Source organism: Balearica regulorum, chromosome 7 (assembly GCF_011004875.1).
Source record: "Balearica regulorum gibbericeps isolate bBalReg1 chromosome 7, bBalReg1.pri, whole genome shotgun sequence".
Taxonomy (NCBI): Eukaryota; Metazoa; Chordata; class Aves; order Gruiformes; family Gruidae; genus Balearica; species Balearica regulorum.
The window spans coordinates 16982421-17001317 of NC_046190.1; the positions used below are offsets into that span (position 1 = coordinate 16982421).

The 18897-nt window shown below is 36.0% G+C and overlaps 1 protein-coding gene across 1 annotated transcript in view; it reads left to right on the top strand.

Moving 5' to 3' along the window:
• The window catches only part of KNDC1 (kinase non-catalytic C-lobe domain containing 1), a 68914-nt gene that overhangs the window by 14480 nt on the left and 35537 nt on the right, over positions 1–18897 (top strand). Inside the window, 4 exon segments of the mRNA XM_075758194.1 lie at positions 10276–10422; positions 12540–12657; positions 13009–13164; positions 13167–14029. Of these exon segments, the coding sequence (XP_075614309.1) occupies positions 10276–10422; positions 12540–12657; positions 13009–13164; positions 13167–14029 (1284 nt within the window).

The window sequence follows — 18897 nt, forward strand, 5'->3', positions numbered from 1 at the left end:
ATATTTAGTCAACAGAGCCTTCAGGATTATAACAAAATGGTTGTCATTCACGCATCATTCTCCTTAGTTACAGCATTTCAAAAAAGCTTCAAAGAACAATTGAGAACATGCTTTTGAAGTTAAGGATCTTGTCTCCTGGGAAATGCATTGCAAGTGACATAGGCTTTCTCAGATGACCACTGGAGCAGGTTTTAGACTAGAATAGTTCAGTTGGAAGGGACCTACAATGATCATCTAGTCCAACTGCCTGAGCAATTCAGGGCAGACCAAAAGTTAAAGCATGTTGTTAAGGGCATTGACCAAATGCGTCTTGAACACTGACAGGCTTGGGGCATCGACCGCCTCTCTAGGTAGCCTGTTGCAGGGTTTGACCATCCTCTCTGTAAAGAAATCCTTCCTAACGTCCAGTTCAAACCTTCCTGGCGCAGCTTTGAACCACTTGCATGCATCCTATCACTGGATACCAGGAAGAAGAGCTCAGCACCTCCCTCTCCGCTTCCCTCCTCAGGAAGCTGTAGAAAGCAATGAGGTCACCCCTCAGCTTCCTTCTCTCCAAACTAGCCAAGCCCAAAGTCCATAGCCGCTCCTCACAGGACATTCCTTCCAGCCCTTTCATCAGCTTTGTTGCCCTCCTCTGGATGCATTCAAGGACCATCACATCTTTCTTAAATTGTGGAGCCCAGAACTGCACACAGTAGTCCAGGTGAGGCTGCACCAACACCAAATATGGCAGGATAATCACCTCTTTTGACCAGCTGCTTATGCTGTGTTTGCACTCCAGACAGGTATAAACCTGTTAGTATATACATACTCCAGGATTCTTGAACTTTTGAGTCCTTTCACCAAGTTTTTAAAAAAAAAAAAAAACACCCACAAATAAAACCAAACTCCTTTCTCTCAATTGTAATGGCAACAGATGTTGCCTTTTTACTAAGGGATGCTAATCTAATCAATTTTTGAAGAAGCACATGAATGAAATATGTTATACTTCTCTTGTAAAATTTTTTTTGTTTGTGGGCTATAAAGTTCAAGTCCTATCCCATTATACGTGTGTTCTATGCCTGAATAGAGAAGACCAAGGTTTACTACTTCTGCAGAAATCATTCCCCTATGAAGCAATCAAACGGGGGAAAAAATGAGGGGGGGGGAACCCAAAACACAAACTAAAACCAGCCTCCTCCCCCCCCAAAAAAAAACCCCAAAACCTTCCTGTTTACCCTCCTCTGTTTACATTCCTCATATATACAATGAGAGCTACGTACTTATGTGTTATTTCAGTCACCTACAGCTGTTCTTTGAAAATAGGTGTTTTGAATGTGATCTTAAAAAGATTTTATGCAGTGGGATAAGTTCAGAAGTGTTTGGCCAGCTTTTTGTATCTGCAGTTCTATATATAGTCCTTGTAGAAAATATCTACATAGATTTTTCTCCCTCAAAGAAGAGAGACCTGGTTATTGTTCAGCAACAAGTAGTTTATGTATCAGAGTGCTGATGTCATTGATTCATGGCATGGTAAAGGAACTGAGATGCTATTTGAGTTTATTGGCCCATAGTGTTCTTAACTGGAAGTGTTGCACTTCAGTTCTTTAGCTCCAAAATGTGGAATAAGCATCCCCCAACACAGGATTGTGCAAATGCATTACTCGGCTCAGAGTGATAGATGTTATCAGTAGGCACCTTCTTTTAGGTTTAAGATAAAAATAATTTTTTTAAACAAATAACTTCAATAACTACAAATAACATCATATTTGCCATATAATGAAAAAAAATCTTATGTTTATACAGTTGAGAGAAAACAGAGCTAGTCTGCTCAACATGCTTATAACTGTTTCCCAGGTTTCCTTTTTCTATGCCTATAGGGAATAAATTGTGTTAGTTTTAATTAAGTGATAAATGAATTACTTATAGCAGGTAACTTAAAAATAAGGAGGTTAATGGCTGATAAATCATAAAGAGTTGTGACACGTGAAATTCAGTTTCAAAGAGAGTTTAAAGAAAAAAATCATAATGTCCAAGAAGCTTTAGATATAAATGTGTCTCACTTTTGCTGTCTAACCTCTGAGGTTTCCAGCAGTTTTATTGCAGTGTTTTTCCTTACCTATCATAATTATGCTTCTACAGTCCTGCAGGAGAGGAGTCAATTGGTGTGCTATTCATCTGTGTTGGTGTGCTGATCTTCGTGATTAAGGGAGCCTGAAAATGGGATGGTAGTATAAGAAACCTGTTCTTAATTTGTGTCCTCACACTGCAAACACATGAGTAATTTCATGCACATAGGGTGGTTTAAATTTGGTCAAGCTTCTGTGTGTGTTCATCTTCGTGTGACTTCTTAAAGTAAAACAAATGTTTACAAAGGTGGCTGCCAGTGGCTCAAGATACATCTCAGTCTTTGCTACAATAGTTAAGGTAACAGGTTCTTGGAAACTATATTGAGGTCCAGTTGAAAAGTTTCTATGTTCTGACTTCCCCCCCCCCCCCCCCCCCCCCCGCTCCCTCTCTGGGTATAGCCCTGGATTGTCAATATTGCTTTTCAATTTAATTACTGCTATAGATGCTGGCAACTTAGTATATGGACAGCAGTCACCTGTGTTTTACATAGCCATATGGAAAGCCAAAACATATGGCTGTTAAAGTGTTCGCAGGTAACGTGGAGACTGCTGTAAACCTATTGTATCATTATTATTTTTTAAAACAAATATATATCTCCTATCAAAGAAGATCTAAAAAAAAACCAAACCTGAAAAGAGGTTTGTATACAGCAGCCTAAGGAGGTGATTAGAACTGAAAAATGATGCAAAAGCTTACAAAAGTCTGAAAAACTAGTAATTTTTTCCTAATCAATCAAAACACAGAAATGCTGCCCAAAATCTGCAACGTTTGCAGATGAACAAGATACAAGAGTTTTTCAAAGAAAGCCATAGCATAAAAACTGCTGAATTTCTTTCAACCCATTTTCATGTTGTAGGACCTTCAGGAGGTTCTTACATTGCAACTCTTCTTTATGGGGAATTATCTGAAATTTGGCTCAAATAAAAGTGTCAGAATAGACTAGTGACCAAGTTGACGAAATTAGCAGTAAAATAAGTTTCCATGACCAGATGGTGAAACAGCATTTATAAAAGAAGCAATTACTTAGAGTAGTATTCTTTAGCCTGGAAGAGAATGCCCTGAGGGAGAAGTTATGCTAGAAATCTGTGAAGTATGCCATGGCAGCACCATAGAGTATTTGCTAGCCCTGAAAAATGAAGAAGTAGGTGGCAACAAGGAGATGAACAGAGGTGGACTCAAACAAGAGGAAATACTTCTTTGTTATGCAGTAGAAATTCTTGCTGCAAAACATAAATGAAAAAAGATTGTGTGTGGATAAAGCTTAGACAAATTCACGGAGATGAATGAACCATTACAGTTGTCACGAACCATTACAGACAAGAAGCCTGCAACTACAAAACAGTGAAATTAGAGTGATGTACTAGGTAGAGTTCCTCAGTTCAAACTGAATGATATAAATAGAGGTCACAAGAAACCAAAACATAGTAAAACATAGGGACTAGACAACATTCAGTCATATGAGATACATGTTCTTTCCAATTGCATTTAGATTTTACTCGGTTCATTTCTCCTTATGCTGTTGTAGCATTGCTTTTTTAGATGATTGTGTCTATGAAGCCTTGCTTGTGTTTTCTGGTGTAAACTGATCACCTGACGTTCGCCTAAGAATGTATTAAAACTTGAAAGCTTTCACTTAGTTGTTAGGTATACTAAAAGGCAATTTGAGAGTTGAAATGCCTGCAAACTTCAGCTGTGAGTGGTTTACTTGAGAAAATCTGACCTGTAGCTGCACTTTTGTGTCCATTTTTTTTAGAAGTCTTTCAGGAAGAATTTTTTCAGACAAAGCTAAGTAGCAACTGTAGTTAGAAGGGACAAACTGTAAGTATAGCTTTGAAAATGTTGTTTTTCCAGCATTTGCTGCCAATGCAAGCTAGAGTATGTTTTGTGAATAGTCTACAGTGATTTAGCACTTTTAGCACATTCTGCAGACTAATTATCTATGCATCCAAAGTGCCAAATGAATAAAAACCTAATATTTAATACAGCACTTTCCGGTAATTACAGTTATGCAGAAAGGAGTTTAGTCCCTTTGTAATGAAGGAAAGTATTAAAAATAATAGGCCTATTTCCCTTTCATTTTGTTGCTGAAGAATATTACTGTCTGACTTTCTTTTGCATAAAAAAAATACATTTTAGAGTACATTGAAAAAAGACATAGGTAAATATTAAATGTTTTCTCCCAATAGTAATTTTCTCAACCACTTGCTTGAATTTATTTATAAAACTGCAAGTTTTATAACAACAATGAAGCTTTCATTTACAGAACCTTTAAATGTTTTGAATTTTGAAAGGGTGGAAACATCTGTAGATGTGCAGCAATCTCAATAAAAAAAAAGAAAAAACTGCAAGGTAAAATATGGGTCAGCTATGAATGTCAAAACCAAGAATTGTCTTATACTATTCCCATAGCTTATCACTTAATCAGAAATATTTTACAGGAAGTATTAGTTCTATTATGGTCTGTCTTTTTCAGTTTTACTGAAGACCTACATTTCTGAACTCTGTGAAATCTCAATACAAAATGTAAATGGTCATTATTCGTACTTGCAGTATGCTAAATGCTTATGCAGTCACTATTCAAAAGGTTTTTTGTCAGCTTTTTTCTGTAGTGTTTGTCTGCAAGTATGAGTTTCTATAGGAACTTAGTTCTTTAGCGCTGCCAAGCAGTAATACAACAGAGCCTCTGTCACACTCTATCTGTAGGCTTGAAGCTTTTACTTCCTCTCCTGATCTTTTGATTTGCAGATTTTAAAACTAGAGCGGATCATTACTGTTCTCTGATTTCACTTCCTATAGTGTTAAATGGTGATAAAATGGCATGCAGCAAGCCAAGTAACTTTTGGAACTGACAGAAGCCTTTTTGAATATATTTCACTCATGATATAAAATTTTAACATGATGGCAGAAGCTGTCCTCTCCCTTGGTAAGTGTTTCCAGTACTTAGCCTGATTGTTTTAAAAATATGTAGTATCTTCACCTTTTCAATTTTTATGTTTTTCTTCTTTTTTAAAAAAACTTTTGAATCTTGTTATGCCTTTATCTTGGAAACCACTCTAGTACTAGAAGTTATCTTGAATTGAAGCTACTTCTATGATTATGACCTTGAAATTTTTCTCTGAAATACACGAGCTCCCTTAGCCTGTTGCTGAAAGGTGGACTTTCAGGACCTCAAATCGTACTTGTGACTTCTCAAACGTCTTTTCTTTGTGTTGCAATTTTGATTTTTAAAGGGCACATTATTTCTGTGATGCATACAATTATGATTTTTATCTACAATTCTTGTTATATTTGCTAGGTTTGGGCTAAGAGTAGACGTACAATCTAAGACCAATCTGGAGATTCAGTTTCCTAATGTGACTTCCTCCATTCCTCCTGTCCTTTTTAAAGCTGATACCGTTGTGCAGTCTTGTCAGCATGATCTGTGCATTTTTTGTAACAAGTTACACTTAGTCTTTAACTTAAAGTCTCTTTAGGAATGGTGAAGAAGCTGTTTTGGTTTGTTTTTCTTTTGCATTTTTCTTGACATGCATGCTATTTATCAGCTATTAATCTGTAATGCAAAAAAAAATTCCTATAATTCAAAAACTATTCTCCTTGGCTATTTAAAACAGGTGGGGTTGGTTTTTTTCAGACACTAAGGAAAAAAAGCCCTCTTAATTCTTTAAGAAAATTCCTAACTGCCAATACAGTACCAGTTTTTGCTTGTCTTCCAGGAGAAGAAAAGCTGTTTGCTGCCCTTTCCTATTTGTTTGTGACTATCCTTATAACACAGTAAAAAAACTTAGCTTAATTGTGAGAGTGTTTTCATTGAGAGCAGTCCCTTCCAGTGAGCATTAGATATTTTATACTTAGCAGTTTGCTTTATTGCATTTACCATCTTGCTCTCCTTTCCCAGAAAGTGAAATTTTCTTCCTAAGCCTAAACAGTGTGGTAAGTAGAAGCAGCAGATTTGATGCATAAACTTGGGGAACACCCCACCTAGTGGATTATCACAATCTCATTTTCTCATTGCTCCAGTTTAGATCGGAGACTTAAGGTTACATTGGAATACTTTAGATATTAACCATGTTTACTGCCAGCTCAAGAAATTAATTAAATAGCTGGATTTTCTTTCCTCTTTTTCTTGTGGGAGTGGTGATGTTTGAGGAGCTGGGAGAAAGAAAAGGTAAAAAGGAGATTAACATTAATGAAAGCTTCAAGTTGGAAAAGATGTTGAAGTTCCCAATAAATGTTTTGACATAAAAAATTAATTACGAGGTGTGATGATCGAAATGGCCATCTTCAAAACTGGCTTTCCTGTGTGTCAGAGGAAAAGAAGTATCTCAACAGAACAATTTTCTGTGAGGGGAAAAAAAAAAATCTGTCTTTATTCAATATGAGACTGGCCTTTCCCTCCTACAAGAAAAGATGCAGTGAACTTCTTTAAAACAGGACAGCAAAATGGAGGGAGTGGAAGCCTGTCTGCTTGCATCTCAAAAACTTCTGCTTTTAAAGGCAGACTAGAGGATATGAGTTATACCCCCTCAGTGAACAGAAATTATTAATTTGAAAAAGTGGAATGAGGTAATATGTTGCTCTGCCCTTCCTATTCCTGAGTCCTATGTTGTCCACATCCATCCTCATGCGGATGAAGTAAATTTGTCAAAAGGCAAATTTTTTGTTTCCTCAAAGTAAAGTTCCTCATCTTTCTGTCCTGCTTTTGGAGTTGGTATTTGAGTTGTACATAATGAGATTATATTCAAATATGCTTTCTTATTCTTCTGTATTATAAGCAGTACTTTATTTCTTATAAACCTCTTACTGAGGGAAGACTAGATAAACTCATTTATTCTTATGCACTGTGTATTTAGAATAGACACTACATTCTGTAAACGAAATCAGATGCTGAGGAATCACATACGTCTCTTGGAGAGGTTTAAACACAAACATACAGGTAATGTCCAAATGATAAAATAGCCTTGAAAGTGATGCCTGTAGACACATGCAAAATACCACTTTTGAACTGAACAAAAAAAAGAGGAGGCAGGAACAAGACTCTTCCATCCATATGCTAGCTCACTGAATTTCCCACAAGTATTCTGTTTGCTAAATGCCAAACAGGGAAAAAAAAAATATATGTCAAGTGGACAATTTGAGGTAAACTGTGTTTAATTCTTACTTCATAGCTACAGCCTGTCTCTTGTTGTGAGTAATTAAGGACATGCCAAGTGTTACAACATTATCTGTTTGTGAAGGGTGAATCTTAGTTGCTTTTTCTTTTCACTCTCCAAGAATTAATAAGTAGACTTTTTTGCTGCTGCCTTTGTTAACATTAGCATTTCTATAAATAGAACACTATATTGAATAGAGTACAAAGGTAATGTGTTGCTTCCTTTTGCCACATGATGTAAAAGCACATAAGCAATATATTATCTTATCTTTAAAGTATCATCAGTGAAGCTTCGTGTCAGCTTTATAGTCAATGTTAGAGTCTAAAAGCAAATCTTCCTAATAAACCAATTCTTCTACCCATTCCTGATGTTAGCAGTGGTATAGGGAGGCTGAAATTGGCTATTCTGTTCAGAAGTACCTTCTGAATTCAAAGGTGTCCCCCACTGTATGGCATTATCTCATCTGGTATTCTGACATTGCTTGGTCTGTGTAGTGTACATCCGTAACTTGTACATCATTATTTTTTCCTCCAGTTCTTAGAGGAGTGATTAATTTCTTTAATAAAGTTGATTTGTGGAACAGAGGTGATGTCACTTGTTGCAATTTGTATCAAATATATGAAATAACTTAGTAGTGTTGAGTATGTTAAATTACCACGGTACAATGTTACATTTATACAAGAAGTTTTTTAAATAGAGCTATATTATATATTTAACAACTTGCCTTTGTTTCCTTGTTCTTTTTTAACTTTACATTGAGTTTTCTGTTATACTGTCCATTGAGAAATGCAGTATGACATAGCTCACTGAAACGGAGTATTTAATGTCAAAGTAAAGGAGTAAGTTCTATGTTCTGCACTTCCTCTTCACTGTTCAAAAGCTTATGAAACAGTCTGCAGAAAAAAATGCAACCTTATGACCAGCTTAAATTCTTGGATATTTGGGAAGGAATTTTGGTTAAATTTCTTCTACAGATAAATTTATACTTGAGTATATTTCAAGATTACTTTTTTTCTGGGCAGTTACTGGCCTTCAGTCTCAGGCAGGCTTAGATAGGTGTTAACTTATACCTAGCTAGTTTTATAGCAAGTTAAATTGTGCGGACTGCAAGACCATTATCCTCTAAACATTTATTAATAGCAGTTGTATGTCCTTTGTGAGTAGCTCTGTTAGTCCAGGGCGGAGTTCATTTTTTGCAGCTGAAACAAGTACGGGTTGGGGTAGTGGTAACTTCAGGAAGTGTAAAGAAATAACTATCTTCTTATCACCTTGTTAGTGGGTTATTTGCTCAGGTTCCGTAGTTTTCCTATCCTTTTTGCCAATATTAGTCTGGTTTATTTTGGCAAAAAATAAAAATTTAAAAAAAATCATGCTAGTCTGTGACCAGTGTAGTTCAGTAGAGCTGCTGCCACTAAGTGGGTTATAGTACCTTAATGTGGTGAAGGGGGAGTGCAGAGGGGAAGTAACCCTTACTCTTGGAACAGATGAACAGCATTGATTCTCTCGCTAAATCAAAATAAAACTCGTAAACAATTCCTGTCTGAGTTCCTCTGAGATTCTCAAAAGAAAAACAAAGTGTTACGCTCTTCTGCTTAGTGTGAAGTTGTGTAATAGTAAAGAACTTGAGACTGAAATTACTGCTTTGCAAAAAATTTTTTGATCTTTTCTTTTTTAGATCAGATCACGCATGGTTTGTTTTTTCTGACCTTTGTCCTAGTCTTGATGTGACTTTATATCCAGCAGTCAGTACGGTTTATGCTTTCTTTGTTGGGGGGGCATGGAGGAGGGGGGAGAAGTGGAAACTGCCCGAGCTACACCACTCACAGACACAGCTTCCTAATGAGTTAGGTGCAATCCCCCTTCATGGAGGTGCCCTGCCTCACTAGAAAGTAAATATATACACATACCTGCAGAACAAAGTCATGTCCTGTTCATATAGTTTTGGAGACAATAATATGCCTTAATGAGAAAATTGGGGGGGAGGGGGGCGTGGAGGGGGGAAATTACTTTTGACCTTAAAGTCAGTGTTCTTTCTAGGTGAAAAATAGTAAAGCATATAGTAAATGCATTAGTAAAACCAGGTTTATTGTACAAATATGCTCATTCTTTTATTTTATGTATATATTTGTAAACCTGAAGGGCAGTGGTCAGTACACTTGAATTTCCTGGCTGTACGTATTGCCATGAAATGTTTACACAAACTTGCATTTTATAATCTTGGTTATAAATTTTTACTGAATTGTGTTCTCTGAATGGAACATAAAAATAAAATACAAGCCAGCATGGATAAATTGCCATTACCATTAAAGCAGATCTGAAAAGGTTGGGTTGTTTTTCTGGTTTTTTGTGGTTCTTTTTTTTTAAGAAGCAGAAACTTCTAAGATTAAGAGATGGCTGTGTTGTATGGTAAATCTAGTGCATTAGCCACTCCACTTTTATTGGAGCTCATCACAAGGTTTGTGGGCTTTGAGAAGTAGAGGTGGCAAATGTGGAGTATTACTTAAAATTCTTTCATAAGTGTCTTCAGAGACAAATGATTATTATGCTTTATTGTTTCTGCTCGCTTTCTTCATGCTTGATAGCATTTATAAAATACTACTATATATAAAATTTTTTGTCAAACTGATTATTTTTTTCCCTGCTAAGAGGAATGTCACTTCAATCTCCCAGCATGCTTCTAACTTAAATATTACTTGCGTACACACAGGGGGGTGAGTTTTATATTTAACTGTAACCAATGAACAATTGTAATACTGATTATTGGTGAGAAAGAAAAAAGGTTCTGGCTAGACTCCACAGGGTTATTTCTTTTTGTTTGTAAAAAGCATATCCCACAAAGCAGGACTGAAGCCAGTTTTGTTCCTCCTGTCTAAATTAAACCACTATTCCAGTAAACTGTTACCTTGTAAGTTAAAAATGAAAACAATGTAAGCTGTATCACTTGTGATCTCAGGCTTTTTGGCAGGAGAGAGAGAATCAGTAGCATGTTTAATGCCTTTTTTTAAACTTCATGCAGGCACACATCTATTCTTTGGGTGCAACATTGAAAGCAGCAATAGAATATATAGTAGAACCTGAGACAGAATCAGAATTTGGGCAAGATCTACATACTCTACTGGAACAAATGCAAGAAGAGAATCCTGAAAATAGGCCAGATATTGAGGTAAACCATCCCTACAATAATTTTCTGTTTTTAAAAAAAGTGACAAAAATATTTCTGTATATGTGCTTTATTAATAGAGAGGTGTAATATGCTCAGATTTTGCAAGAAAGCTGAGGTTTTTGAGACTCAGCAGAAATTCTCCTCCATTAGAATAGGAAGAAAGATACAACCTGAAAAGCAGATGTAAATGTTTTACAGTGATTTGATTTTTAAGAAGATTGGGTGAATACACTTGTGGATCTAAATTGTCTCATTAACTGGTTTTTTCCCACTTGATATTTAGTTTACAGAGAGTTGTTAGAAGTAAGAGCGCAGGCATTATGCTGTGAAATTTGTATGGTGCCTCAAATGATGTTTGGATTGTGTTTAAGGAGGGGAGGCAGGGACAATGCCCCAGGAAACCTGTGTTTCTTGGCATGTCAAAGCAGTGTTGTCACAGCATTACTACCAACTATTTTTTCTGTAAATATATAAGTGTTTAGTGGTGTTTGATCAGAAGTCTTAGTTGTTTTTCTATTTTATTCCATTTAGCCTCTTATTTCACCTTTAATTTTTAGAAAGAATTTGAAGGTATGTAGGATTTTTTCAAGGTAATGTTTTCAAAGAATTTACATTCTACGTGTTGGTTACCTAATACAGTGTTATTTGACATTGATGTGTGGAAGTTTAGCTTTAATGCATTGTTTTTGCAGACGTTCAGACTGTAGCCAGAGAATAACAATTGTCCAAATATGACTTTTCTTGCATTCAGTTCTTCTACTTCAGAATAATGCTTTCTACTTTTTTGTTTGGGTTTGTTTTTCCCTGAGCTGATAATGTATATTCTAAATGGTATAGCACCTATAATCAATACTTTGCAGAAAGACTACTGCAGCCGAAGAATGAATAGATTCATTTTTATAAAGTAAATAATATTGGCTCTCTGGTTGAGGACTGCCCAGGCAGAAGACCATTCCTGGCATAGAGCCTACCTGATCAGCTCCTGTATTTCTACTCATTTATTCTCAAGCATAGTCAGGAAAGGGTTTGTATAGCACTCCCTATCATTTCCAATTGGTCTGTAGTCCCTGAAAGCTGTTGCTGACTACTTATATCAGCCCAAAAATAGAGCGTGTCAAGGCTGGTCTAGGGCAATATATGAAGGTTGCTTTCCAGCTATGTTCTGTTTTTCTGTTCCTTTCCACTAGGCCCTTTCTTGGGTGGAAAGGAATCGGGGGAGCTATATGGAGGGAAAACCCATAGACATTTTTAGGCTTTTCACTAGACTCCAGCACAGCTGGATACCTGTTTAACTTTTTCCAGTTGTTCCTCAACCTGATATGTGAACCAACAGAACCATTTTCTTCTTTCCACTCACAACAGCAGAAGAGCAGTTGAGCAGGTTACTGGGGAAGTAGGAGCAGCTCCTCAGAGCTGTATGAGGTCTCATCAGTGTTTCTCTGGGAACAGTTACTGAGAAAACAGTGGGATACATTTGGAGAGGCAGCTCTCTTCTACTTCCTGCCCACGGTGACAGGTTTTTAAATGTGTGAATGTCTGTAGTTAACTGTGTGTGAGACCAGTGCTAATGCTATCAAGTGATGCTCAGGCTACAGATGAGAGATGTGTAATACTGTTTCTTCTTGAGAGCTGGTAATGATTGCTTTCTCTAATTGGGAATAGTGCTTTCTAGATATTTGTATTTGCAGTTTTTTAAAAGATTCAGGGTTTACTTTTAATGTAACTTCAGTAATAAAAACATTCATCATCCTGCATATGTCACTCAATTGAAGAGAGTTGCTGGCTGTTTAAAAAATAATCCATACTCTAGCTCTTTGTTTTCAGTATGTTATTAATAAAGGATAACACTTAAGATTATTAATTTTTATCAGTTGTTCTTAGTGTCCTAACTGTAGGCTAGAACTTGAACTGTATTAAATAATTTCATGATAGCCCATGGTAAAATAAGAATTAATTCATCCACATAATAGAAACAGTATAATGAACAGTGCAGCAGAGACCTCCAATGTAGCACCATATAAATTCAGATGTACTGTGTGAGTTAACATGATTCACTTTAGTCAAAATTCACAAATCTATTCATTATTAAATAAGTATTTAACACTAATTTTCTCTAGAGCATTTTGTCATTATGTGAAGAAAAACTGAAGATTGCTTCATCAAGTAGTATTTGTCGAAGCCTGTCTGCTGTTGGAAGAAGAGTTCTTTCAATTGAATCATTTGGTGCTTCTCAAGGTAACCTTGAAGTGTATTTATTCCAAAATTTTAGATTTCTTGACGTATCTAATGATTTTTAAAATGCTATGTTTATGTACTTTCCTGTTTATAGGTTCCTTTCTAGATATCAAAAAGTCATTATTAAATAGTTGTGGGGTGGGGAGCAGGGGACGTACAAATCTTAATGAACATCATTATTATATTCAGTGTCCTTTATGATTAAAAGTGACTTGTCCAGAAATAAATCATTTGCGTAACATACTGAAGATACGCAACAGCAATGGCAGAAAAAGCAATATAAAGATTGATTAGGAGAGATGAGACAGTTTGGATACACATTTAATATAAGCATCTGTTTTTTGCACCTAGATGTCTGTGATAACATGTGGAAGGGAAGAATGTTTCAGAGAAGTTTGGGATCTAAATTATATTCAAATGAGAAAAACAACATAGCAGGTGATTCGTCTGCAGTGGAAGATGTGACAGCTACCTGTCATAAGGACTCTTCTGTAGTTACTATGGTGACTGCAGAGAAAGTGGTTTAAAAGAAATGCAAATTGATCTGGATAATGAGAAAACTCAACATTCTCAACTTACAAGTCAAGCTACAAAGAGTGAAGAAGAGTACAAACATGCAGTGTATACTGACAGTTTTGCTAGTGTTGCTTTGGATATAAAATCATGTGTTATTGACCTGGAGAGAGATGGCAATTTTAAGAAAGGTTCTTTGAGAAAAATTAAAACCTTTCCAAAGCTACCACTTGAACTTGCAGATACAAATAACTTTTTTACTTCTGTAACCAACAGTGGACCACTAGCTAGGAAAAATCACTTGCTAACACAAGAGTCACTACCTCTAGACAATAATAATGAGGTTGCTTTTTCAAAGGGAAATCTTAATTCACTTGCTATTAGTAGTCCACCAAAAATAGAACCAAAGAATCATCAGGTTAATGATCTTCATTTAGAAGCTCCGTGTGTATGCACACAGGTGTCTGGCATGAATCTAGAAGAACATATGTCACTTATTAATGGTAAAAAGATAGGTTTTGCGTCATCTGATCACAAAGAAGACTGTTCTGATGCTACCTCTGAAATGCCAAATACAGCTGGTATGCTAAAAGGCCCAGATCGATCAATTGCTGGAGCAAAAATGCTAGACAATTACATGGCGTTGGAAGACTCTTCTAAAACTTTTCAAGGGTCAAATGAAAATTCTTTACCACATTGTAACAAGATGGCTTCAGTGTTAACAACAAAACCCAGTGGGAACAGATATGGATCAAACCTAATTAGGTCTCCAGAATTAAGCAACGGTGCGATGAGCGCAAACAATAATGAAGATAATCTTTGTGGAGGCAGAGGGTCAGAAATCAAAAGTAATGAGCAGGTAGTAAAAATAAAGTCTTCATTATATAGTTGCTGTAGTCACTTATGCGGAGATGAAATGACTTAAATACTGTGTGATTGCTTCCCCCCAGCCCCCTTTAGCATCCTGGAAAATCAAATTTTGCTAGTCTGCACACTTTAAGAGTTAATATTGGAAACATGGTGATCCTATTTTCCTCTTTAAAAGTAAAGTGCTATAGTGAAATTTATGCTATTGCAAAATCAACTTTCATTTTAATATTATTTTTTACAAATGGAGTATTCTCGCTAGCGTGTTAGAGCAGCATACTTAATAGTAGATTACATTTGTAAGAGAACATTACCAAAGCATATGAAGATTTTTAACTCTTTGCGTTACTGTCAATGCATAAAGTTCACTACCTTGCAGTGGGCCTCCCAGGTGCTTATGAAAATTGCAGAGTCCCTGACTGTACACCTGACCTCATTGAAATCAATGGCAATATCCCATCTGCTTCAGGAGGTGAAAAGACTCCACTTATTTTTTTTTAAATCTACATGTGCATTTAAGTCTTTGAAAATTGTACATATGCTGTATCTGTTCTGTGTTCTTAAATTACCGCCTCTGTGTTTGTTATGTATATTTCATGATAGAATTCAAGTATGTGCACAATACAATGGAAATGTTGTCTCAAGCATTTCATCTTTATAAATAGCCAAATAAGAAGAGGGAGAGCTGATATTCGTTTACTGGAATTTGTTGATAGTGTAGTGTGGTCTCTGCTCAAATTACGTGTTTTCAGGGTGGACAAGTTTGGTCTCTGACTAGATGGTTTTCTCTTGTGCTATACTCAGAGATGTTAACAATCCATGCGATAGAGTTGCTGGCTAAAAATGCAGGATGGCTAATGCTTCTCCAGCCTAGCTGTGACTTGATAAAAATGAGCAGCACAAACTTCATACATTTCATTTCCAGAAATTATGCTTAGATGAAGATGTTGTTCTTTTCCTTACTTATCTACTGACAATGCAGCCTTGTTCTCCTTGCCTAATAGCCAGTCTTCCAGCCATCCCATACAGTGACATCTAGGGTTATTTTCAATCTGCATCCATCCCGCTCTTCACCTTGCCTAAACATCTCCACTGGAGTAGTAACCTTGGACTGCCAAGTGTGTAAAGATCCTTTGGTTCATCATAGCTTAAAAAAAAAAAAAAAACAATTAATGCAACATTGAAGATTCTGTTCTAACTGCTTTGCTCCCTTTCCTGTTTCTTCTCCCCTCAATAGCATACACCTACTAAATTCATAGTGCAGGAGGACAGTAAATATGGATAAGTACCATATGGAATAGGCTTGCTCTTTGAGGGAGTTATTCATTGTATGCATATTGAGTCCTTTAGTTCATTCTTCAGACTCTGGGAAAAGATCTATTTATTGTAGACACATTCTTTTCTTTTTCCCCTCCTGCTCTGGACTATGCAAGCTTCAGAGGTGGTTGAATATGCAACGTATTCAGAAGAGAGTGCAAAGTAATACTCGGATTTGTGTTCATTCCAAAGTCTTCTGCTTTTCCTTTGTCATTTGTTACTCTGATTTGCATGAACGTGGTTCATTTGGTAGATGTGCCTGTATTTCTAACAAAGATCATAGTAATTTCAGTCACTGACTTCTTGTGAGAAAGTTTGTTTCTATACAGAACTCTAGATAAGTCTTAGTAGCCAAGCAACAAAAACAACTATCACCTTATGTGCAAATCTCTTTTTTCTGAATGGAGGTTTCATATCCTTTTAATGCTAAACTGTATAAACCTAGGAATTAATTTGCATGTTATTTGTCATGGAGAGGATGGCTAAGACAAGGCCGTCAGACCACTATAAAACCACTATACCCGGTTTGTTGCAGGTTTTTTTGATTTGGTTTTTTGTTTTGTTTTGGGTTTTCTTTCATTCCAAGAAATAAAGGTACCACACTTAAGTCACTTGCCTTGAGATGGAAGTGGGCTTACTTAAGCTTCTGTGTTAACTAGAGAGGTGTGGTGAATAAGCTGTCATCACTTAAGAATATAAATTGAGTGTATTAGTAGTTCTTCTTTAATGAGGAAAAAAATCTGTTGAAACAAGACCTATATTCTGTCTTTACTGGATTATCAAGATAACAGTTTAAGTCTGGGTACATGAAGATATTTTCAAGAAAATAATCTTCCTCAGAATTATGGTTTCCCAAAATTCTTCCACGATTTAAAAGCTGTAATAAAAGTCCTGGTTGCTTTTCCTGCAACAGCACTCAAGATTGGCACACAGAAAAGTAAACTGAAATATGTTTTCAAGTTATTCTGCCATTCTTCTGAAATCCTCTTCTTCAAATATTTCATCATCAATTTAAATAGTATTCTTTCAGCCTGAACAGAATTTCATTCTTCCAAGTAAGTAGGCTCTTAGAAGAAATTAGGTTATCCTGTTCCCACTGAATTCACAGGACAAACAAAGTGAATTAGAAAAGGTAACTATTATTCCAGTTACCCTAATAAGCAATGTCATAATACATATGATCTGAAAAGACAGCAGGGTGGTTGTTGTCTATGAAACCAGAGTTTTATAGCTGTGTTTTCAGTAGAAGAAATCTTTGGTAGACTCATGCTTTATGCTTTTTTTTCCTATTTTTAATAATCAGCTCCAGCAAATGTTCAGGTTCTGCCACATAGTATTCTTTAGAGCTTGTTAAAATCCTAAGTTGGTCTTAAAGCAAAAACAAAACACAAAACAAAACCCCTTCTTTGATTATTTAACTGCTGTAGGGAGGGGGAAAAAAAAGTATTTAAATATATCAGCATCTGTGAGCAACACCTAGGTTTCTGAAATGGCTGACTGTACCCTGAAATGCTGAGCTTCTAGCCTGATAATCTTTGTTTTCTGAAGGAGGGTCATTCATTTTCAGCAGTCATTGAACTTCATGGCAGAGTCTATTATAAGTTGTCTTAGAGAAGCTGGGGGGGGGGGGTGTTAATGTTTTCAGCTGCTTTTTCCTCTTTTAGAAAACAGATTTTATTCCTCAGGCTTCTGAAACATAACAAATTCTGCCTCTGTCTTACCTCCTGACAATTGCAAAAATAAAGCCATACTGTGCTATCCGTTATGTGAAAAAGTTACAACTGATGTCTCTGTACACTTTCAAGTTCCCTGTCATTTCCCTGTGCCAGAATTTTACCAAATACCTAATAATGTTTGATTTTTTTATTTTTTTTTTTTTAAGAAGCTGAAACTTCAGTCTGAGTTGGTTCATTTACTGCAAAGGCACGAAAAAGTGTGAAGCCCCAACTAATGTGATTTCTATCTTCTGGGCTAAATGGAAAACACCTCAGAAGATTTACAGTGCTGCTCTTTCACTAGTTTTCTATAACAGATAAGCATGATTGCAGCAAATAGAGCTTTTAGAATAGTATCTCTAGCATCTCTAAATATTTCTTGTCTTTATAGAAAGTGCAACACCATCCCATCCGGTTGAAGATCAACCTTGTCTACTCTGGAGAACAGACAGTTTTTCTTACCTGTCAATAATACTTCTCCAGTGGACAGTATTTTTCTAATACCCCAACACTGCTTCTTAATGTTGTGTACTTTACTGCTAGTAAGCATTACTAAAAATACTTGCTTGCTTTTGTCTGGCTACTGCAATGTATCTTGTGAGGGTTTTCCTAGTATTTTTTATAGTTTTGCATGCCATAAATAAATATTTTTCACTTCAAGTTTGAGTGGGGATCTTTTATTTCTCTAACCAATTTCATTCCAATTAGGTATGTCTCATCTCTAATGCTTTTAAATGTTTCTCTGTGGATCAAATGCTGTAACCTTTACATGGGAACGGTTAACAGGAACCTGGCATATACACATTTCTTTTGTGTTGGTCATTCATACCCAGTCAAGCATGAGAGAAGTGAAAAGCCATGTAGGTAGAGAATGACACTTGAACACTGGGGAAATAAAACTTGAAGGAAAGAAAAGTTGTCTATTCCCAGAATAGTACTCATTAAGAGAAGAATAATGAAAATTTCACTTAGTCTGGCTGTTTAAAATATGCTAGCATTATGTGCATAAAAATCTAGTATGTTGGCATAGTCTGAATGCTTTGAAAAGTTTGGTTTTACAGTTCTGGTACTAACAATGAAATAAAAGATCTGTTAAGTGATCTGTGCAGCATTGAAGAAAAACATCATTTTTTCAACAAGCAAGGTTTAAAATGCAATCTTTTTGGCATAAAACAAAATGTCACCACTATGTAGCTATAGGCAATAATCAGTCATGTGGCTTTTTCAAATTTTCTGTCAAAATTTCTGTGCTGAGAAAAACATTTTCTTATTTTAAAAACTGGGTTGTATAATTTCTGTTATGAAAAGGTCTGGTTTAGAACATGAAGAAAAATTTCTGGAAGAGGCACTGGATTAAAATTTTGTTTGCTCTTTGGTGGAATTTCACTGGTGCTAATATATCAATATGTATGTTTTATATCAGTATTAAAATAATGTTAATGCTTTGAATGAAGTGGACTTGAGACCTCACGGATGCTGAACAGTTGTCTTGAGCTTGCCTTTCTGAATAGATAGTTAAGCAACAACACATGGTACAGGCGGTTTGGCTAAAAATTTGAATCATATGTTTTCCAGCACTTCAGATTTTTTTTTTTTTTTCCCCTTGGTGGTTGAGTGGGTTTTTAAAGTTGTAGGAAATAAATAGTAATAGCCATGAATCAGAGGCTTGCATGTTAAAAACCAAAACAACCAAACCTGAGACAGATGCCTAAATAAGGGAACTTGCACTTAAATGTTTACCAGATTCAGTGGAATTTGAATGTGTATTGCACTAAATACCTGCTTTGAGGCTTAAATAAAAATTGCCTCATAACCTTAGGTTGAGAAG